The sequence below is a fragment of the Lutra lutra genome, chromosome 4 (genome assembly GCF_902655055.1).
Source record: "Lutra lutra chromosome 4, mLutLut1.2, whole genome shotgun sequence".
NCBI classification, from domain to species: domain Eukaryota; kingdom Metazoa; phylum Chordata; class Mammalia; order Carnivora; family Mustelidae; genus Lutra; species Lutra lutra.
In genome coordinates this window covers 117,915,955-117,939,385 of record NC_062281.1, presented here as the reverse complement: position 1 = coordinate 117,939,385, position 23,431 = coordinate 117,915,955, and the positions used below count along the sequence as shown (strand labels likewise).

The window sequence follows — 23,431 nt, the reverse complement described above, 5'->3', positions numbered from 1 at the left end:
ATAGAGCTTAGAATTATTTCCAAAACAACTGGAAATATAAACCTAGGCTCCAGGGGCACCTGGGTGGCTCAATGGGTAAGGCCTCTGCCTTCAACTCCGGTCTTGATCCCAGAGTTCTGGGATCGAGCCCCACATCAGGCTTTCTGCTCAGCAGGAAGCCTGCTTCCCCCCACCTCTCTCTCTGCCTGCCTCTCTGCCTACTTGTGATCTCTGTCCAAAAAAAAAAAAAAAAAAAAACCTAGGCTCCAAACTGAATTAGAAATCAGAAGTAGTAGTCAGGTATGTACAACTATACTAAGGAATAAGTAAGTAAATTAGAAAGATTTGCACTTTTTATTGCTGCTGAATTATTATCTCAATGCATGTGTATTTGGCTTACTTAACAGGTTATCTTTCACTCTTTCACATATGTTGATAAGAAACAGAAAAATCCAATTACTATTTATTTTGTTTTCTTAAGTACCACCCCCATACATTTATTTACTTTTGAGTTATTTGTCTTTAGAGCAAATTTTAATATCAGTGCTGGTAAATATAATTACAGTTGACCCTTGAACAACCCAGAGGTTAGGGTTGCCCACCCCCTCCCCACCACGTACTTGAAAATCCCTGTATAACCTTGGATTTCCCAAAAACTTAACTACGAATAGCCTACTGGTGACTAGACGTCTTAACATAACACAGATGATTAACACATATTTTCTATGTTATATGTATTATATACTGTTTTCTTACAATGAAGTGAGCTAGGGAAAAGAAAATGTGATTAAGAAAATCATAAGGAGAGAAAATACATTTACAGCTCTGTACTATAAAAAATCTGCATGAGTAGACCTGTGTAGTTCAAACCCATATTGTTCAAGAGTCAGCTGTATTATCTTGGATCAGACTTGTGAGGTTTTCATCATTTATAGCTAGGTTTTAGAAAATTGGATTTGATTCATAGTGCATCCATTCTTTTAGTAATAGGTGATGTTATAAAGATGTTTTAAATCTTTTAAATCAGTAAATATTTCCAAATTACGTACTAACTGAATAATTAGGTGACCCTAGAGCATACCGGTAAGAAGTTATCCCGTTGTAAAAAAATAAATGTTGATTATCTACAACAAAAAGCTAATAAATATTCCTCTGAAATTTTGCCTCAGGTAAATATTATTTTCCACATGTTGAAGTAAGTACATTTATGATTAAAATAATAGTAACTTTAGAGTACTGAATCATTTTGAAAATATTTTAATTCCATATTAAAATGCTTTAAAAAGTGATAAAAGTATGATGCAGAAATTACATTGTTAACATGATAGGAAAAGATAAACACAAATAGGTGTAAATAACCCTAAACATTTTTTGCATAAAATCAATCATTTTATTGGTATTTTTATTCAAATTGATAGATTTAAATTTCAAGAAGTTGGCATCATATCATATCAGTAACTTTTCTGGTTATATTTTATTTAATTAATTAATTATTTTAAAGATTTTATTTTTTATTGGAGAGAAAGAGAGCATACGAGCAGGGGGAAGGCAGGTGGAGAGGGAGGGGTACACTCCTCACTGAGCACGGAGCCTAACTCAGGGCTCAATCTTAACGATCCACCTAAGCCAAAACCAAGAGTCGGACGCTCCACTGACTGGGGTACCCAGGCATCCCTGGGTTATATTTTATTTTTTGTAATAATTGTGAGAGTATTTTTCCTTCAGATATAATCTGGATAAAATTAATTGTCAAGTAGATTTTATAGTATAATTTCTAATTTCTTCTTAACCCTAATTATAAAATGATAAATCCCTTAGGAAAATTATTCTCTGAACATAATAACTTAGTAGAGAATATAATGTAAAATCTATTTCTTATATTTTAAAGTCAAGTGGAAGTTAAAGGGTAGTACAATTAATACCACTTTAAATTGAATATATGCAGGTTGATATTTTAATTGAAAATATTTTTAATTGAAATTATTTTGCCAGTGACCAGGTTGCTGAAATAAATTTTTTTATTGTTATTATGTGGTATGGTTTCCTGGTGTTTGGCTAAGGCTTATCATTTTTTTCTTCTGTTTCATCTCTTCTTAATATTTTGACGATCTTTTTCTCTGACTATATAAATTATAAGACAGGATGTTCCAATAAAGAAAAAAATAGTATTTGAACGTATCTTGCAGGCAAGTTAGTTCTGTATAAAATAAACTATTGCACTAAGTGTTATCTGCAGTTTTCTTGGGGGCTAGCAAGTAAAACAGAGAAAACAGGTGATACTGATACATGTTGGCACTAAACAAATTATTTTCATGTAGACAAAATTAAGTAGATTGGCATAAAAAAGAACTATAATAATAGAATTAGAAATTGGTTAGTTGCCTAAGGTTCTCCAAGTATACAGTGTCAGCATATAATGAAAAAATGCAAAACTTAAGAGCTTCTCATCATGAGCAAAGAATATTTTGCTACTGACTGTTCTTTTGCTACTTTCTCTTTGCTGCTGACAGTGCTACTGACTGTTCAACTGCTGGATAATTAGAAAAAAGGACCAAATCAGGGTTATCTTCCACTATTTCTTAGCAGTTTAAAATTCCTTCCTTCTGGAATACTTATTGGGAAGGTATTTTTTGCTTTAAAGGAGTGGCTTTTATTTTCCTTCATATTAAAAATAGTTATTATGTAAGCAACAATAAGATATTTTTTAAAGATTTACCTACAATCCACTTTCTTATACATAAGTTTTCAGTTTTCTATTTGCCTGCATATTTTTAATAATTATGTTAGTGAAATGTAATTCCTGGGGGGCTTTTTTCCCCTTAATTTCATTTTGTAAAATGTTATATTTCCTACTGTCTTTAAGTTATGATTTTAGGGAACCTGGTTGGCTCATTTGGTTAAGCAAACTGCGTTTGGCTCAGGTCACAATCCTGGAGTCCCGGGATCAAGTCCCGCATCGGACTCCCTGCTTGGTGGGGAGTCCGCTTCTCCCTCTGACCCTTCCCCCTCTTATGCTCTCTCTCTCATTCTCTCTCAAACAAATACATAAAACCTTTAAAAATAAATAAATATTTTAAATGGTTGCATCATTTTAAATCAGATTGATGTATCATCATTTATTAAGCTTTCCCCTTTCTTTTGGGAGCACATAAAGAATATTATAAAATATATATTATATTATGCTGCGTTATTACTATGATTTTTTAAAATAATTTCTTTGGGCAGTTTTATTGGATTTGGGTTACTAGGACAAAGGGAATTTTTTTTCCTTCTTAATAGGTACTTCCAAATAATTGTAAAGGTATCTTATAAAGCTGCTTTGGAGGCCAGCATATTCAAGTCCTAAATATTTGGCAAGAATGAATACACTTTCTTAGTGATACTGTCATTCCTTTATATGTTTTTTTGGAGCATGAATAATCACATACCTTACTGAGATATTATTTTATAAACAGCAGTAGTAGCAATGATAATATAATAAATAGCACCTAACATGTGTGCAGTGTTTTTTCGGCTATCGTGTATTCTCAGTAAGGAGAAAAGAGTCATTATATAGAGTGTGGAGAAATCCATGGCTTCCTGGGGTCTCTCCCTTTTCTGGGAGGGGTTCAGATAAAACATGTTCATTTCTATAGCAGTGAAATGTGGCAATATGTGTGCGGCGTTTCTGCCCAGAGAAGTCTGTTTATGACTCAAAGTTCAGGTTTTTTATTGTGGGTTGGTCCCCTAGGACAGGGATCAAAATTACAGACTCCCAGAAGGAAAGCATGATTCAGTGCCATAGCGAGGCAAGACAATCTCATCACTTAGGGAATGTTTCAAAAGCCACATTCCCAAAAAAAGAAAAAGAAAAAGAAAGGATGAATACCCAAGTTTTGTAGCAACATGGACGGGACTGGAAGAGATTATGCTGAGTGAAATAAGTCAAGCAGAGAGAGTCAATTATCATATGGTTTCACTTATTTGTGGAGCATAACAAATAGCATGGAGGACAAGGGGAGATGGAGAGGAGAAGGGAGTTGAGGGAATTTGGAAGGGGAGGTGAACCACGAGAGACTATGGACTCTGAAAAACGATCTGAGAATTTGAAGGGGTGGGGGGTGGGAGGTTGGGAGCACCAGGTGGTGGGTATTGTAGAGGGAACGGATTGCATGGAACACTGGGTGTGGTGCAAAAATAATGAATACTGTTATGCTGAAAAAATAAAAATTAATTAAGAAAAAAAAAAAAAAAAAACACATTCCCAGACACCAGCCAGGAGTCAGCCTTATAAGCAGACCCTTCTAACATATACTCCCATCAGAAAAGTGAACCTGACCTTCCATATAACAAACAATAGCCATAAATACAATCATTCAACGTGACAAGTGAAGATAATAAGGAAGACAGCTTTGACGTTATGACTTCTTATTGAAATGTCATTTTAATGAGAAATGTATATATTTATTAGGTATACTGTTTACAGAAAGAACTAAAGATAAAAAATCACAGTCTTCAAGAGACTGCTGAGCAGAATGTTATTCTACAGCACACTCTTCAGCAACAGCAGCAAATGTTACAACAAGAGACAATTAGAAATGAAGAGCTAGAAGACATTCAAACTAAACTTGAAAAACAGGTATATCTTATTGGTCAAAATAGTTTCACTTGTATGAAATAGAAATTTTAATAATCAATAATAAATATTTTGTTATATTGCTGTTTACCTCACAGATTTCATGTTGTAAGAAATATTCTGTGTTAACATTGAAAAATGGGTGAAGTTGTATTTGTGTATATTCTAACTGGCACCTTGAATACATTTTTGTCATCCGTAGAACTTAGTTATAATTTAGACTTCTTCATTCAACCATGTTTTTTGGATCAGGACTTGTGATAATCCCTAAACAATGCTAAAGCAGTGCACTACAAGAAAAATCCCAGAGGAAACTACTGACTTCTAAAAATAACTTCTCACTCCAGTGGAAAGAATCCTAGGAATTTAATACTAGAATTGAATCTTTTCTTTCATTCATTGCCAGTTCATATGAATTCTTCAGACAGATATTTCATATTTTTTGTGGTTTCTCTTTTTCAAACTTCACAAAAATGTGTGAATTAGAAAATGATAGTTCCCTGTAATCTCACAACACCTCACTCACCTTTTTGTCATTTGGATGGCTTTTTATCTACGTATTCTGAATTCATCCTTAGCCTCTCTAGTGGAACTAAAGAATCCCTCAATACATTCAAACATATCAAGTTTTCTTTTTTTTAGAGACAGCTGTTCTGCAGCTCTCCATCCCTTTTGTAAAAGTCTTCATCCAGAAGCATTTCTTCATCTCATCTGTGTTTGATTACCACTTCCTAAGTCCCCTGTTGTTGACTCTTGCTTATAGAATTGATTAAAATTCTATTCCTTCTGAAGTTGTTTTCATTTCCATAATGATTTTATGGTTTCCATCTCTCTCTCTCTCTCTTTTTTTTTCTCTTAAATCTACCAGTTCGTTTGTATTTTTTATTTGGTAAATTTTTTTTCTTCTTGATCTTTGTTTTAAGAGATTTTTGTATGTTCTTTAACTTCTTTGAGGGTCTAAAGAATTTTTTTTTTTAAATTTTTATTTATTTATTTGACAGACACAGATCACAAGTAGGCAGAGAGGCAGGCAGAGAGAGGGGAGGAAGCAGGCTCCCTGGGGAGCAGAGAGCCCGACGCGGGGCTCGATCCCAGGACCCTGGGATCATGACCTGAGCCGAAGGCAGAGGCTTTAACCACTGAGCCACCCAGGCGCCCGAGGGTCTAAAGAATTTTAAATCTAAACATTTCTGTAGTATTTGGAGTAAATTTTCCAGTGTATACAATATTCTCTTTCTGCCTTTCATTCATGTTTCTCTATGTATAGATTCCATGTTAGATCCTTTTGGATTATTACTCTTCAGATTCTTTCTGCTTATGAGTGTGCTATTTAATAAAATGCAGAGTGGGTGGGTTTTGATGATTCCTTTTAGTTTTTACCTGGGTATATTTTAATTTTATTCTTGGAATTTGAGTTAGAGGTGTGGATATTATAACTTACAATCTGTATTCAGTTATTTAGTGAGAGGTCTTAGAAGAGCAGAAAGGAGGGATGCCTGGGTGGCTCAGTTGGTTAAATGGCTGTCTTTGGCTCAGGTCATGATCCCAGCGTCCTGGGGTCAAGTCCCACATCGGGCTCCTTGCTTTCCAGGGAGCCTGCTTCTCCCTCTGCCTCTGCCTACCACTCTGTCTGCCTGTGCTCGTGCTCTCTCTCTCTCTCTAACAAATAAATAAAATCTTAAAAAAAGGGGGGGGGCACCTGGTGGCTCAGTGGGTTGAGCCTCTGCCTTCGGCTCAGGTCATGATCTCAGGGTCCTGGGATCGAGCCCCGCGTCGGGCTCTCTGCTCTGCAGGAGACTGCTTCCCCGTCTCTCTCTGCCTGCCTCTCTGTCTACTTGTGATTTCTCTCTCTGTCAAATAAATAAATAAAAATCTTAAAAAAAAAAAAAAAAGAAGAGCAGAAAGGATATTAAAGTTATTAGCCAGAGATTAACATAACCAAAGTCATGTAAATGTTCACTGAAAACATGGAGTGACTGAGATTAACTAGGAAGAAAATACAGAGTGAGAGGTGGGAAGATTGACTTGGGCAGATGTCTGTGAGATGTGGTACATAGAAGCCAAAGTAACTATTTCATGAAATTAGGAATGATACTTGGTGTCTTGGGCTGCTGCAATCAGTATCAAATAAAATGAAGGTTGAGAAATGTCCACTAGGATGATCAACATAGAGGTCGTTAGTGACCTTGCTCAGTTTCTGTAGAATGGCTAACTTGCTTTGGGTGGAGGAATGAGTGAGAAGTGAGATGATACAACAAGCATAGAAAACTGAGAAACTGGGCTTTGACGAGGAGGAAAGAAAGTGTGGTGGTGGTAGTTGGAGTCAGGTAGAGGTATGGGTAATTTTTTATGATGGGAATATCTTGAACATGTTTAAATGATAATATAAAGAAGCCAGAAGGAGAGAGGAGTGATAGTCAATAGTATGAATTCCTGAGAAAGTGGATAAGTTCCTGAGGAAAATGAATTCAGAACACCAGTGAAGCAATTTGACTTATATAGGAGGAAATACCTCTATCAATAGGAGCAAGTGAAAGTGGTAACCTTTGAGGGGCAGTTGGGAATTTAGAAATCCTTCATCTAATGAGCCAATTTGTGAAGAAGGAAAGCAAAATAGTTTGCAAGCGAAGAAAACATTTCAAATGAAAAGGGGAACATTACCAGGGCACCTGGGTGGCCTCAGCGGGTTAAAGCCTCTGCCTTCGGCTCGGGTCATGATCTCAGGGTCCTGGGATCGAGTTCCACATCAGGCTCTCTGCTCAGCGGGAGCCTGCTTCCCTTCCTCTCTCTCTCTCTCTCTGCCTGCCACTCTGCCTACTTGTGATCTCTGTCAAATAAATAATCTTTAAAAAAAAAAAAGAAGAAAAGGGAAACATTACCATTATTTTGTTCAATTCTTGTAAATCCTACTTTGGTGTTATGATGTGGCTACTTCTATAAATATGTATATGAATGAAATATCCTACACGAAGTTAAGTTTTGCTTTTTTTTTTTCTTTTACTGAAACATTTGCTTCCTCGTCTGTACTTTGAGGTTTATAATACATCTGAAATTGAATGATAGGCTAGACTACATAGTTATGTAAATATTTTTCTTCCAAAGAATATTGTGATGTGACTGAACTTAAAATACCTAAAGAAAATTACATTTTCAAGGTGTCAAAACTGGAACAAGAACTTCAAAACAAAGGGAAAGTTCAGCTGAAAAGTTGAGAAAATGGAGGAGAAATGTGAAGCAGCTTCGCATGAAGCCGATTTAAAAAGGCAAAAAGTTATTGAGCTTACTGGTACTGCCAGGTAAATGGATATGTTACTTTTTCTTTTTCTTCCTATTCATTATCAGTAGTTACCTGAATTTCAATATCAGATAATGTTAAGTGAAGTATTTGCTTAAGGGTTGAATTTTTTTACAGCCCGTGTTCTTAGCATTTTGTTTGTACCTTTATATTTTTCTTTATGCCTTTTTTGTATTGTATTTTAATATTCTTTATCCTCCTATTGTATTATAAGTTCCTTAAGGCCAAAATAATTTCTGGTGTATTTTTGGGTCCTCCCACAACAGTTAGCATAGTTCCCTATACCTCATAGGCACTCAGCAAGTGCTGTGTTATATTAAATTGTGAATAGTATTGAAAGTTTTAGGTAAAGATGTACTCATTGAAAACTTTCATGGTGTCTAATTGTTTACGGGAAAGAATAACTTAACAGAATACAGCAGTGGTTCTGAACCTTAACTGAACATTAAAATTACCTGAGAAGCTTTAAAAAGTACTGATGCCTTGGTCTCACCTTTAAGGATTCTGATTTAATTTTGCTAAGCCGGGCCCAGGAATCAATAGTTAATTGGTTAAGAAAGGGACCCATAGCTGAAAGCATGCCTCAGCTTCCCCAGACCCCTTATGCTTTGTCAATAAGAGTTTACATAATTAATAATACACTCATACTCAAACCACCATGCTATCAACAGGAATCAAGAGTTAACTTGAACTAGGACCCTATGTCCCCAGGTTCCTTCTCTCCCACTGGCAGGAGTAAAGATCAGGCCTTGTGCATTGAGTAGCAACTTTCTTTTCTAGATGTCAACTCTCTCAACTGGGTCAAGAAGATTGCCCTGTGTTTAAGACTTAAGATCACAGTTCTTCAGACCTTCTTTCTTCCACTGATTGGTATCTCCCACACAACAGCCTCACCACCAGAGTCTGCTTGAATAGTTACATAATAACTTTATCCTTGCTAATGCCAGATGCCACAAGAAGCTGTGTATTTCCAGGTCAACAGTCATCTCTCATACTAATTCCCCAAACCTTACCACATACACTGTTTCCTTCTCAGCTTATCCCAACTTCCGGAGACCTCTACTTGTCCTCTGAAATTCACAGTCCATCCTGAAAGACATTCTCTATATTCCCTACTTTTTTTTCCCCTCTCGCTTTAACAGAAATTTTATTTTTCCCTAAGGACCCTGCTTCATGTCCTGCCCCCTCTAAAGTTAAAACTTTTTTCTCTGGTCTTCAGACCATATCATTCCTCCCTGTTGGTGACACCTACAGGCCACCTGATGTACTGTTGATTCCTCCAACACCACTCCAACACCATTATTCTTGAGGATTTCAATATGTTAGCTGATCCATCTGAGATGCTAGCTTCTCATTAAAGATCCCTCTCCTGTAATGATCTTGAGCTCTATCATACCTCAGCCACTCACTCACATGATTTACTCTAGATCCTATCATTTCAGTATCTCTGGTTTTTCTGTAATCTGAATATTCGGCATCTATACCTCTATTATCACTTGATTCCCTTTAATACCCCCAAATTAAACAGTTCTTTGATCTCACCAGGACTTAATTAATCAGTTCCATCACTGTTTCATTCCCTGATGTCTTCTCCTTTCTTTACCCAGCTTAAATTCTGATCAGTCATTAAAACTAATGATTTGCATCTACTTGAAATTCTCTTATCTCTTTCTTACTTTTTTCTACACAGCACTAAAAATCCAACTCACACTACTCTGTGCTTGCATCTTTAGAGAAGCTGGAGGAAAATATAAGCACACTGATCAGTCTTACTTTAAATTCATAATTTCATCCTTTAAGGTCCCTTAAGGGACCTGCTGTCTGGCAATCACAACATTACTAACTTCTGTAGAGGACTCTTTCATACTTAGTCATTTTCTTTCAAAACTCCTAACAACCACTCCCCAGTCTTTGCTGTCATTGATGATCTTGCTTTCTGTTTCAATGGGAAAATTGAAGCAACGCTTGTTACTTTTCTTATTCTCACTCTTTGACTTCTAGACAAAACCTTTCCTTGATTATAGCTAATAGGCACATTTAGGAGGAAAAGTAAGTCCCCAATACTAATAAGAAGCTTATGAGCAAAATGATTAAACTTCATAAGAAAGAAATATCCTAGTTCCATGCTATCTTTTCCTCATGAAGCAGGGTTTTTTCATTTTCTCTGGTCCCACTATTGCTTCTTTCCCTTCTGGAACTACAATTTATAAAACTCTGTTTTTCTCTCCCTAAAGTTATAACAGTTAAATATCTCCTTGGATCTGTTTTAGAACTAAAATATCCTCAGATAGAAAGAAAGGAAACTAACTTTTTGAAGCAAGTATTAAAAGGTGCTTCTGGTGCTACATGCAAATGTCACTTCATGTAAAAGATCCTGACCCTGGTTTCTCAGTGCTGAGGCTCATATAGCACTTTTATTTTACATTGGAAGAGGCCAGAGAGTCTGGCCAGAGAGCCAGCCATCATATTCTTAAAGTTTAGTATTATGTTTGCATAACCCTTCCTTGGCTTTATTTCCAATCTCAGAGTTGATTGTTCTCAATAACTCTCCAGTAAGACAGTTAAATATTTCTGGAAAAACTGGGTGTGTTTAAAGCCTGTTGTAAAATTTTGAAAGGGAAAAATTTTTGGTATTGGATTATTTATATAATAATTAAAAATTTCAAATCCATAAATATTTATTATATTATACTAATGCCTCATTTACCTAGCATCAAGAAATAATGAGTAGGAGCGCCTGGGGGGCTCAGTGGGTTAAGCCTCTGCCTTCGGCTCAGGTCGTGGTTCCAGGATCCTGGGATCGAGCCCCGCATCGGGCTCTCTGCTCAGTGGGGAGCCTGCTTCCTCCTCTCTCTCTCTGCCTGACTCTCCGCCTACTTGTGATCTCTCTCTGTCAAGTGAATAAATAAAATCTTAAAAAAAAAATGAGTAGTTGCTGATAAATAAATAAGAGTGGAATTTACCTTACCAAGTACTGAAACTTTAAAACAAAAAACTCCTCTTGGCAGAAATTTTCTAAAATATATATTATTTTCTTGTTATTTTAAATTTTTCTGGTTGTCTTAGGATTATCATTACATACATCAGTTATTGTACCATGCCGAAAAATACAGTAGCACCTCAACAAAATCTTGAAGAGTACAGAGCTCTGGTTTTTTACTAAATGTCTGTAGATTACTGTCCTTTTCAAGTTCTTATATTTTTTTTAATGTAATTTTCTCCCAATTCCTTTGCTGACAAGCTGTCATATTTGGTACTATATGCCAACCTCTTGCATTTATTATTTTCTAATTATGTTTTATACTACTGTAATATAAGAAATTAATCAAGCTAAAAATCACTTACATGGGATTTTAGAAATATAAAAGGGTAATTAGCACTTACCTAATAAGCTTCTTAGCTTTTGGACTATGGACAAATTTGAGGGTGTGATAAAGATCTGTGGATTATTTTCTATACCTAGAACATATGTATACATAATTTTGCATATTGTTTCAGGAGTTTTATAGTTCTCCTCAAGTTCATTCATGGACATCAGATTAAAAACCTCTTGAACAAATCCACATTTGTCTAAATTGCATTTACAAAAGCAATGTTCCTGCTTGCAAACTCAATTTACAAAGTATCCAAGACATAAAGAACAACAACAAAAAAATGTTGATTCAAAGAGCGTCAGTTCTACCCACCATTGAGGCTGACATTAGCACTTGTTTACTTAGTGAATATCACTTTGGAATTACCAACAAATGGGCTTAAAACTGTCTCTCACTAGGGCGCCTGGGTGGTTCAGTGGGTTAAGCCTCTGCCTTCTGGCTCGGGTCATGATCTCAGGGTCCTGGGATCGAGTCTCGCGTAGGGCTCTCTGCTCAGCAGGGAGCCTGCTTCCCTTCCTCTCTCTGCCTGTCTTTCTGCCTACTTGTGATCTCTCTCTGTCAAATAAATAAATAAAATCTTAAAAAAAAAAAAAAAACAACTGTCTCTCACTATGTTAATTTGTCAATAGGTAGAAGATCTTCCATGTTGGAATAAGCTCAGGACTGACTGAAAGTTAGTAAACCTGATTCTCTCACTGTTAATAGTTATTTGTCTTTTCCCAGACAACTCACTGAACTTCCAGTTTCCTCAACTCTAAAGCAAGAAAGTTGCACTAGTTAGGGAACCCCACTAGTCCCTTGTAAAGCTAAAAGGATAACATAATAATAAAGGTCTGAATAAAAATAACTCACTTGATTCTCCTATGAGTAGTATGGTCATTATGGTGAATATTTTGATTGGTTGGCTTCCTTTTCTGTGTTGCAGATAACAGAAATTCCAGATGAATGAGACACCTATCTATGTATGGATACATACATACTCAGTATACAAAGCTTTTTTGCAAGCTAACTGTAGTTAGATTGAAAAGAAGCTAGCCTTGCTAAATATTACCAGGTAGTACAGTCCTATTTAGTGGTACATAATTGGTGCAGAATTACAATCTTTTAGTTGGAGCATTTTTAATAATATGACTTAAGGATGACCCAAGATTCTGACTAGATGTTTTGCTGATATTTGCTCTTAAATAACTTACAGATTTTGTTTAGTCAGAGAAAAGTCAGTTGGCTTTTAGGTTTCTGAATTTATCGTTTACTACTTGTTTTATTTTTTGCTTTTAACCAGGCAAGTAAAACTTGAGATGGATCAGTATAAAGAAGAACTCTCTAAAATGGAAAAAGAAATAATGTACCTAAAACGAGATGGAGAAAATAAAGCAATGCATCTCTCTCAGTTAGATATGATCTTAGAACAGACAAAGACAGAACTAGATAAGAAGACAAATTCTGGTAAGCAACAGGTTAGCTGAGCTTAGCTGCCTGTATATTTATATTTGAAAAGTGGAATAATGTGAGCATTTGTGTTAGTAGGGCTAGAAGGGACAATGAGTGGTCAGTATTTTGCCTCTTGTTGATGAATAAATTGGATATTCTTAGTTATAATTTTTTAAGATTTTATTTATTTATTTGACACACAGAGAGAAATCACAAGTAGGCAGAGAGGCAGGCAGAGAGAGGGGGGGAAGCAAGCTCTCTGCTGAGCAAAGAACCCGATGTGGGACTCGATCCCAGGACCCTGAGATCATGACCTGAGCCGAAGGCAGAGGCTTAACCCACTGAGCCACCCAGGCGCCCTCTTAATTATAATTTTTTTACAAATTTTTAATAAAAATGGTTTTTATATAATTCTAAAATTATTGTTTCCTTTTAACAGTGAAGGAATTAGAAAAATTACAGCATAACACTGAAACTGAACTAACAGAAGCTTTGCAGAAACGGGAAGCATTAGAGTCTGAACTCCAAAATGCTCATGGAGAATTAAAAAGTACTTTAAGACAACTTCAGGAATTGAAGATGTACTACAGAAGGCTCAATTATCATTAGAGGAAAAATATACTACTATAAAGGATCTCACAGCTGAACTTAGGTATGTTAAACAGTAAGAAATGATACCACAATTATAGGTATTTCACTTTATTACTCTGACTCTTTGGGTTATACAATAAAGTTTGCTGTTTAATTCTAGATGTCTAAATTTCTCAGCTGTGTTTGGCTCACTGTTATTCATCCCAGGCAGCCTGTCCCATGCTCCTTCTAACTAATTCAGCCTTTCTTCATGACTAATATTTCCATCCTTGGTCTTCGGACCATTTTATTTTGACCCTCCCCTATATTATATCTTCAACAAAAAGGCCAGGAGAAAAGGGAACAGTATAAAATGAGGCCAGAGAAACAGGCAGGAACCCTGTCATGTAGGGCTTTGTATTCCCTGATAAGGAGCTTGGATTTTTTTTTTTAAGATTTTATTTATTTGACAAAGAGAGATCACAAGTAGGCAGAGAGGCAGGCAGAGGGGCAGGGGGTGGGTGGGGCGGAGAAGCAGGCTCCCTGCTGAACAGAGATCCCAGTGTAGGGCTTGATCCCAGGATCCTGAGATCATGAGATCATGACCTGAGCCAAAGGCAGAGGCTTAACCCACTGAGCCACCCAGGCACCCTGAAGCTTGGATTTTTTTGTTGATACTTAAAATTTAGTAAATTTTTCCCACTTTTTGACTTTGCTGTAACTATCTTTTTGGCCTGAAATAATGATTGAATGGCTGACCTCTTGCCCTTCATATTACCTCTAAGGGCCCTTTTCCAACCACCTACTCGCAAGTAGCCACCCAGGCATTATCTCATCACTTTAAGACAACTTCAGGAATTGAGAGATGTACTAACATATTTAATGCTCTAACATAGCACTTTATGTTTTTCCTTTTGTTTATTATTTATAGTCTGTCTCCTCTATTGGACCTATTAGTATGTATTCTCCATATGATGAAGAACATCTATCTTGTTGTGAGCCTAAATCAAGAGTTAGTCACTGAGCTGTCTGAGCCACGCAGGCACCCCTAACTGTTGAGACTTTTAACAGAATAGTAAACAGTTCATTAAAGAAGTTCACAATCTGCTTTTTAAAATCAGTACCTTTGTTCAATATTGTTTATATTTAAGTCTGGAAAACCATATGAAGATTTTCAAGATGAACATTTTTAGCTTTTGTCGTATTGGAACATAGAGTTCCAAATTAAAATTCTTTGATTGCACTCTCTGATCTAAGTGGTAGTAGTCTTAAAGTTGTGTCAGTATTAAGCATTTTTAGAATATAAAATAATAAATAAGTTAAGGTTTTACGAGAGATACAGCTTATAAAAAATGTTAGACTTCAATACTTTGCTATATATGTAAGGCGTCATTTGAGTAAAATTCCCATGAGAAACAGTGGTCATTTACTGAGCTGTGGATATCGAAGATACCAATTGTGAGATAAATGCCTCATTCAACTGTAATAAACTTAGAGCTGTTATACAGAAACGACTTTCAAATGCTCTCCTGATCTGTAAATGAAAAATATGGACATATTTTAAAAATTCTTACACTGATTCAGTTTTTTTAAACTTTTTTTTTTAATTGGGTTATGTTAGTCATCATACAGTAGTACATCATTAGTTTTTGATGTAGTGTTCCATGATTGATTGTTTGCATATAATACACAGTGCTCCCTGCAGTGTCCTCCTTAATACCCATCACCAGGCTCACCCTCCCAGGACCCCCTCCCTTCTAAAACCCTCAGTTTGTTCCCAGAGTCCGCAGTTCATCTCCCACTCCGATTTCTCCCCCTTCATTTTTCCCTTCCTTCTCCTAATGTCTTCCATGCTATTCCTTATGTTCCACAAATAAGTGAAACAATATGATAATTGACTTTCTCTGATTCAGTTTTCTATCTTAGGAGTACTTTAACATTTAGTTTAAATTGTCTACAGTAATAGTGTTTGAGTTAACTTTTACCTTTTGAGAATACTCTATTAAAGTAACTATTGATACCAGTCATTTTCTTCATACAGTATTTCTTTAATTTGAGCCCTTTCAATCAGAAATAATTGCATATATTTTAATCACTTTTAACTTACAGGATGTTAACCCAATTGACTTAATTTTTTAAAACTATAATATTCCTACTATTTGCTTTGACCTTTTTCCTTTGATAAATTGCAGAGAATGCAAGATGGAGAATGAAGATAAAAAGCAAGAACTCCTTGAAATGGATCAGGCACTTAAGGAGAGAAATTGGGAACTAAAGCAAAGAGCAGCTCAAGTTGGTTTTCTTAATTAAATTTAATGAAATTTTCTCTTACAGTACAATTACACAGGGTTTCAGAGGTCACCACTTTTTGGTAAAATGGACCTTTTTAAAACATATATGTTTGTGTTCATTAATATTTTAAAAGTTAGTAGTATGTCATCTTTCTTCATCTTGCTATTTTTATAGCAAGTTGATTTTTGAGAATGAAGGTTAGCTTAGTATTCGAATCTTTTGATCTCTTACATTATTGCATATCATAAGACAATGGAATTAAAGGAGTTGTAACTCCTTTAATATTGTGTTTGTTGGAGGAGCAAAACTATTCAAAAGACATCTTTTTTAAAGACTTTATTTCTTAGACCAGTTTTAGGTTCACAGTGAAAGTGAGTAGAAGGTACAGAGATTTCCCAGATACACCTTGCTACCATAAATGCACAGCCTTCCCTATTATCAACATTCCCCACCCAAGTGGTACATTTGATAATAGTTGATGAACCTACACGTTATAATTATCCAGACTCCATAGTTTACATTACAATTCACTCTTGTATGTACATTCTCTGGGTTTGGACAAATGTTTAATCACCCATATCCATCATTATGATATATTAGCCAGGGTATTTTCACTGCCGTAAAATTTTCTGTGCACCACATAGCATCCTTCTTCCTCTTCCCCCAGCCCTAGCAACCACTGATCTTTTTATTGTCTCATCATTTTGCCTTTTCCAGAATGTCATATAATTGAAATCATATAGTACATAGTCTTTTCATATTGGCTTCTTTCACTTAGTAATACTCATTTAAGTTTTCTCCACATCTTTTCATTTCTTCATAGCTCATTTCTTTTAGCACTGAATAATATTCCATTGTCTCAGTGTACTACGGTTTACTTAACCATTCACCTACTGAAGGGAATCTTGGTTGCTTCCAGGTTTTTGACAATTAAATGAATAAAGCTGCTATAAACATCCGTGTGCAGGTTTTTATGTGGATATAATTTTTTAAAATTTAATTTTTTTTCAGTGTTCCAAATTCATTGTTTATGCACCACACGCAGTGCTCCATGCAATATGTGCCCTCCATAATACCCACCACCAGTCTCACCCAACCTCCCATCCCTCTCCCCTCCCAAACCCTCAGTTTGTTCTCAGTGTCCACAGTCTCCCATGGTTTGTCTCCCGCTCCGATTTCCCCCCACTCACTTCTCCTCTCCATCTCCCCATGTCCTCCATGTTATTTATTCCTTATGCTCCACAAGTAAGCAAACCATATAATTGACTGTCTCTGCTTGACTTATTTCACTCAGCATAATCTCTTCCAGTCCCATCCATGTTGATACAAAAGTTGGGTATTCATCCTTTCTGATGGAGACATAATACTCCATTGTGTATATAGACCATATCTTCTTTATCCATTCATCTGTTGAAGGGCATCTTGGTTCTTTCCAAAGTTAGGCAATTGTGGCCATTGTTGCTATGAACATTGGGGTAAAATGGCCCTTCTTTTCACTACATCTGTATCTTTGGGGTAAATACCCAATAGTGCAATTGCAGGGTCATAGGGAAGCTCTATTTTTAATTTCTTAAGGAATCTCCACACTGGTTTCCAAAGTGGCTGCACCAACTTGCATTCCCACCAACAGTGAAAGAGAGTTCCCGTTTCTCCACATCCTTTCCAACACATGCTATTTACTGTCTTGTTAATTTTGACCATTCTAACTGGTGTAAGGTGGTATCTAAATGTGGTTTTCAACTTCTTTTGGTAATTATCAAGGGGCATGATTACTGGATCATATGGTAAGAGTATGTTTAATTTTGTAAGACTTTCCAAACTGTGTTCCCAAGTGGCTTGTACCAATTTGCAATGAATGTGAATTCCTGTTGCTCCACATCTTGGCTAACATTTGCTATTGTCAATGTTTTGGATTTTGGCCATTCTAATTAGTGTGTAGTGGTATCTCCTGGTTAATTTGAACTTCTTAGATGACATATGGGATGGAGGATATTTTCCAGTGCTTATTTTCTATCTGCACATCTTTTTTGGTGAGGTGTCTGTTATAGTCTTTGGCTCATTTTTTTTTTTCTTTTTAAAAGATTTTATTTATTTATTTGACAGATAGAGATCACAGGTAGGCAGAGAGGCAGGCAGAGAGAGAGAGAGAGGGGAGGAAGCAGGCTCCCTGCTGCACAGAGAGCCCGATGCGGGGCTCGATCCCAGGACCCTGGGATCGAGCCCGATGCGGGGCTCGATCCAAGGACCCTGGGATCATGACCTGAGCCGATGGCAGAGGCTTTAACCCACTGATTTGGCTCATTTTTTAATTGAGTAATTTGTTTTCTTGTTGTTGAATTTTAAGAGTTCTTTGTATATTTTGGATACAAGTCCTTTTTCAGGTGTGTCTTTTACATATATTTTCTTCTAGTTTGTGGCTTTTATTCACAATCTTTTGACATTGACTTTCACGGAAGTTTTTCATTTTAATGATGTCCAGCTTATTATTTATTTCATGAATTATGCCTTTGGCTTTGTATCTAAAAAGTCACCCAGGGTCATCCAAAGTTTATGTTATCTTCTACAAGTTTTATAGTTTGGCAAATTATATCTAGGTCTGTGATCCATTTTGAGTTAAGTTTTGTGAAGGGTGTGGTGTAGATTAGTTTTTTTTGCATGTTGTTGTCCACTTACTCCAGCATCATTTGTTGAAAAGACTATCTTTTCTGCATTGTATTGCCTTTGCTCCTTTGTCAAAGGTTAATTGACATATTTAGTTTCTGGATTCTCTTCTGTACAATTATCTGTTCATCTCTGTTTTTGCCAGTACCGCAGTCTGTTTACTGTAGCTCTTTTGTGTCTTTAAGTCAGGTAATGTCACTCTTCCAACTTTGTTCTTCTTTAGTATCATGTTGCTTAAGAATATCCAGTGTTTTGCCTCTCCATGTAAGCTTTAGAATCAGTTTGTCAATATCCACAAATTAACTTCCTGGAATTTTGATTGAATTGCCTTGAATATACGTATAGATTTAGTTGCAACTAACTAACTGACATCTTGAATCTTGACAATATTGAGTCTTCCTATCCATGAGCATGGACTAGCTCTCTATTTATTTAATTCTTTGATTTCTTTCACTGGAGTTTCATAGTTTCTCTTTATAGATCTTGTATATATTTAGCTAGGTTTATACCTAAGTATTTGTTTTGGGGGGTGCTAATATAAATCATATTGTGTTTTTAATTTCAAATTCCTCTTACTTATTGCTGGTATATAGGAAGGTAACTAAATTTTGTGTACTTCTTGTATTCTGCAGTTATTGGTTCTAGGAATTATTATGTCAAATCTTTCGGATTTTCCACCTAGATGATTATGTTATCTATAAACAAATATAGTTTTGTATTCCTTCCTAAGATGTGTATCTTTTATTTCTTTTTCTTGTCTTACTGCTTTAGTGAGGACTGCTAGAACAGTGTTGAAAAGCAGCAGTAAGAGAGAGAGTATCCTTGCCTTGTATCTGATCATAGTGGGAACATTTTGAGTTTCTCGCCATTAAGTATGATACTAGCTGTTGTTTTTCTGTAGATATTCTTTATTAAGTTGAGCAAGTCCCCCCGATTCCTTGTTGACTGATTTTATTGTGAATGTGTGTTGAAATGTCTGTCTGGTTTGGTATTAGGTTAGTACTGGCCTCATAGAGTGAGTTAGAAAGTATTTCCTCTGCTTCTGTCTTCGGAATCGGATTGCAAGAATTGGTATAATTTCTTTCTTAGATGTTTGGTAGAATTTACCAGAGAGCCCATCTGGACCTGCTGCTTTCTCTTTGGGAAAGTATTACTAATTCCTTTAATAAATATAAGCTTATTTAGATTGTCTTTTCTTGTGTGAGTTTTGGAAGATTCTCTCTTGTAAGTAATTGGTCTCTTTCATCAGTTTTATTAAATTTGTGGTCAGAGAGTTGTTATAGTATTCCTTATTATCCTTTTAGCATCTTTGAGAGTTATAGTAATGTCTTCTCTTTCATTTCTGGTATTAGTAATTTGTGTCCTCTCTCTTTTTTTCTTAGTCTGGCTAGAGGCATACTGATTTTATTGATCTTTTCAAGAATCAGCTTTTGATTTTGTTGGTTTTCTCTGTTGATTTCCTAATTTTTTTTAATTTCCTAATTTTAATTTTACTGATTTCTGCTTTAATTTTTATTATTTCTTTTCTTCTGCTTACTTTGGATTTAATTTCTTCTTCTTTCTCTAGTTTACCAAAGTGGAAGCTTTAGTGATTGATTTCAGATCTTTCTTCTTTTCTAATATTTGCATTCAGTGCTGTACATTTTCCTCCAAACACTGCTTTTGCTGCATTCCACAATTTTTATTATGTTGCATTGTGTTTAGCAGCTTTTGTTTAGCATGAAATGAAGTCTAAATCATTTATTTGATATTTATGAATATAGTTGCATCTTTTCTTCAAGTTTCTATAATATATATGAGGCTTAAGATGCAGTATCAATAAGCAATGAATATTTTTTCTCATTTTGTAAAATAATCTGAGATGAGTTTATGTCTCAGTTATACTTACTGTAAACAATTTTAAAACACATTCCAAGAACACAATTTTTTTTAATTTTATTTTTAATAAACATATATTTTTATCCCCAGGGGTACAGGTGTGTGAATCACTAGGTTTACACACTTCACAGCACTCAGCATAGCACATACCCTCCCCAATGTCCATAACCCCACCCCCCCCAACCCCCCTCCACCCCATCAACCCTCAGTTTGTTTTGAGATTAAGAGTCACTTATGGTTTGTCTCCCTCCCAATCCCATCTTGTTTCATTTACTCTTCTCCTACCCCCTAACCCCCCCATGTTCCATCTCCTCTCCCTCATATCAGGGAGATCATATGATAGTTGTCCAAGAACACAATTTTTAACATTAGAATTAAGTTGAGTAGTTTAATTTTACTTTGGTATTTAGGTTACACATTTGGATATGACTATTCGTGAACACAGGGGAGAAATGGAACAGAAAATAATTAAATTAGAAGGTACTCTGCAGAAATCAGAATTGGAACTTAAAGAATGCAACAAACAGGTAAATTACTTAAAATTACACGCTTTATATTGTTTTTAAAAATAACTCCTTAACTGTAAGCATCTACTTATTATTAACATAATATGGCTTTTTTATAGAACACATATAATAAAAATACTACATAATTTTAACCACCTTGTACATGTTACTTTAAATTCACTTTTCTCCTTTTAATTTTTCCCGTTTTATTGACATATAAATGACAGAAATTGCATATATTTGAGGTATACAACATGTTTTGATATACACTGTGAAGTAATTAACACAATAAAGCTAAATAACATAGCCATCACCTCAGTTATTTTAATTATTTATTTTTGCTGAGAATGCTTAAGGTCTGTTCTCAGCAGATTTCAAGTATACAACACAGTATCACTAATTATAACCATACACTATACATTAGATTTCCAGAATTTACTCATCCTATACAACAAAAACCTTATATGTTTTGACCAACATTTCCTCATTTTCCTCACTCCCTACCCCCTGATAATTACCCTCTTAATATTACTTTGAATGTAGTTTCTCTTGTCTCAGTGTGTCCACATGTTTATCATCATGTGTGCATGTTTGAATATATGTAAAACATCTCTGGAAGGATTTGTAAGTCTCTTAACTGTGGTTGCCTCTAAGGAAGGAACACAGTGGGAAGAGGACTTTGTTTTCACTAACTATATTTTTTACCTCTTGCACATATTACCTATAAAACTACTTGTGAGGTAGTGTAACATCTGTTGTTTTAATGTACTCTAATTATCCTTATACAAACGTGATTGAGACTTGATTTCTTATAGTATATTTTAGGTATATAGATAAGCATCTTATTAAGCATAAGAATTCTGATGTTAATGTCTAAGTTATGGTGGTCTTAAGAAAAATACATTTTTATATTTTGCTGTTGTATATAAATATGTTTAAAGTTTGACTTATTTGGATTGCAGTTATGATTAAAGAACTGTTTTTCCTTAGTTACATTAATATTGCTCTGTTTAAAATTCAGATAGAAAGTTTGAATGAAAAATTACAAAATTCCAAAGAACAGCTTCGAGAAAAAGAGTTTATAACGCTACAAAATGAACAGGAGATAAGTCAACTGAAAAAAGAAAATGAACGAACACAACAAAAGATGAAAGAAATGGAAAGTGTAAGCAAATTATTTTCTAAGGAACAGAATAATATTATCTGAAAAGTGGCATAAATCTTTGTTTTAAACTAGTTAGTTTTAAAATACGGAAACTGTGCCCTAATATTTTTAGGCTAATTATTTGTGTCAGATAATTATTGGGTTTCTTTGACCTTTCTAAATATTTTACTCTGATATTCCAATTATAGGGAAGGGCATCATCTTATCTTTATATTGCCTACAGGCATTGGCATGGTATCTGTCATATAGTAAACCCACAATATGTGCTTACTTGGTCAACAAATATTTATTGAGAGCCTGCTATGAAACAGAGCTGGAGATACAGATATTAATAACATATACTCATTTGTCTTGAGGAACTCCCTCCAGAGAATGAATGAACAGATATTGAAACCAAGTATATTGAGTTAGTTGCCAGATGAAATTTGATGTCTTTGTATTAACAGTTTACATGTGTGTTGACTGGGTGAACCCATTCTACCCACTTGCCTTTTTAAAAAGTGAATTTGCTTCTGAGAGCTCTCATATATGTAACTTTTTTTGTTTTTAAATACTATACTCAACTTTAAAACTTCACATATAGCTCTTTATAATCAACTTTAAAACTTTGCATATAGCTCTTTATTGTCTGTCTGCTTCAGTAGGATTAAAATCCATAGAGGTAGCCACTTTGTCTCCTTTGTTCACTCTTAAGTCCTCAATACCTAAAACAGCACATATCACATAGTAAGCATGAATAAGTATTCATTGAATTTACACATAAATTAAGCAGGGCCTTTGAGAGCAAGTTTGGGCCCCAGGGAAAAGAAAATCATTATTGGTCCACTCATTTCATGTTCCCTAACAAAGGAAGACTAAAAATATTTACATGAGATTTATACTGATATGTAATACAGTTCGACCCAAGATCCCCATTCCAGACGTCAGGGTCCTAATGATTTATATTCATTTCTTCTTATCAGCCCTAAAGTCAATTTACCTACCTTCTAATCTCCCTCACCAAGCTAATTTAGAACTAACTTACTTTTCACTGATATTTTTTTCTCTAAGAAAACAATACTTTACTAGGGATTTAACTGAGTAGTAATGCAGAAATGTTTCAGAAGGAGTAGCAGTCCCAGTGGCAAATTTTACTTTTACAGAAAATAAGGTCATGACCTTAACCCAAACATGTGGATTAATGGTGGCTTTTGGTTATCCATGCCAGTGCATTCTCCATCTGTGAAATGGATAATCAGATATTAGCTTCTTTGGTCTCTTTATATTATTATATATTCTGCCATGTTATAGTCATAATGATAAAGGATTATACAGCTTGCATATTAGTCATGCAAAATACAGTTAGTCCCAGATTGATTACGGTACATTTTCTTATCATTTAAAAGGAAGAAACATTGGCCATTCACAGACCTGTACCCCTGGGGCTAATAATACATTATATGTTAATAAAAAATTAAAAATTTTTAAAAAAAGAGAAAACATTTTGTGAGTATCAGTTTCACAGTGGATGATGTATGTTAAATTTTTCTTTGAAGGTTTTATTTATTTGAGAGAAAGATAGTGACAGAGATAGAGCACAAGCAGGGAGGAGAGGGAGAAGCAGGTTCCCACTGGGAGCCCGATAGAGGGCTCAACCCAGGACTGTGACCTGAGCCACCCAGGCGC

General features: G+C 35.3%; 1 protein-coding gene across 1 annotated transcript in view; it reads left to right on the top strand.

Annotated features, from left to right (window-relative positions):
* CCDC18 (coiled-coil domain containing 18) overlaps nt 1-23,431 on the top strand; it is a 112,966-nt gene that overhangs the window by 57,076 nt on the left and 32,459 nt on the right. The window contains 10 exon segments of the mRNA XM_047725455.1: nt 4,430-4,597; nt 7,750-7,771; nt 7,774-7,803; nt 7,806-7,890; nt 12,546-12,709; nt 13,134-13,268; nt 13,271-13,346; nt 15,457-15,556; nt 20,506-20,622; nt 21,623-21,766. Of these exon segments, the coding sequence (XP_047581411.1) occupies nt 4,430-4,597; nt 7,750-7,771; nt 7,774-7,803; nt 7,806-7,890; nt 12,546-12,709; nt 13,134-13,268; nt 13,271-13,346; nt 15,457-15,556; nt 20,506-20,622; nt 21,623-21,766 (1,041 nt within the window).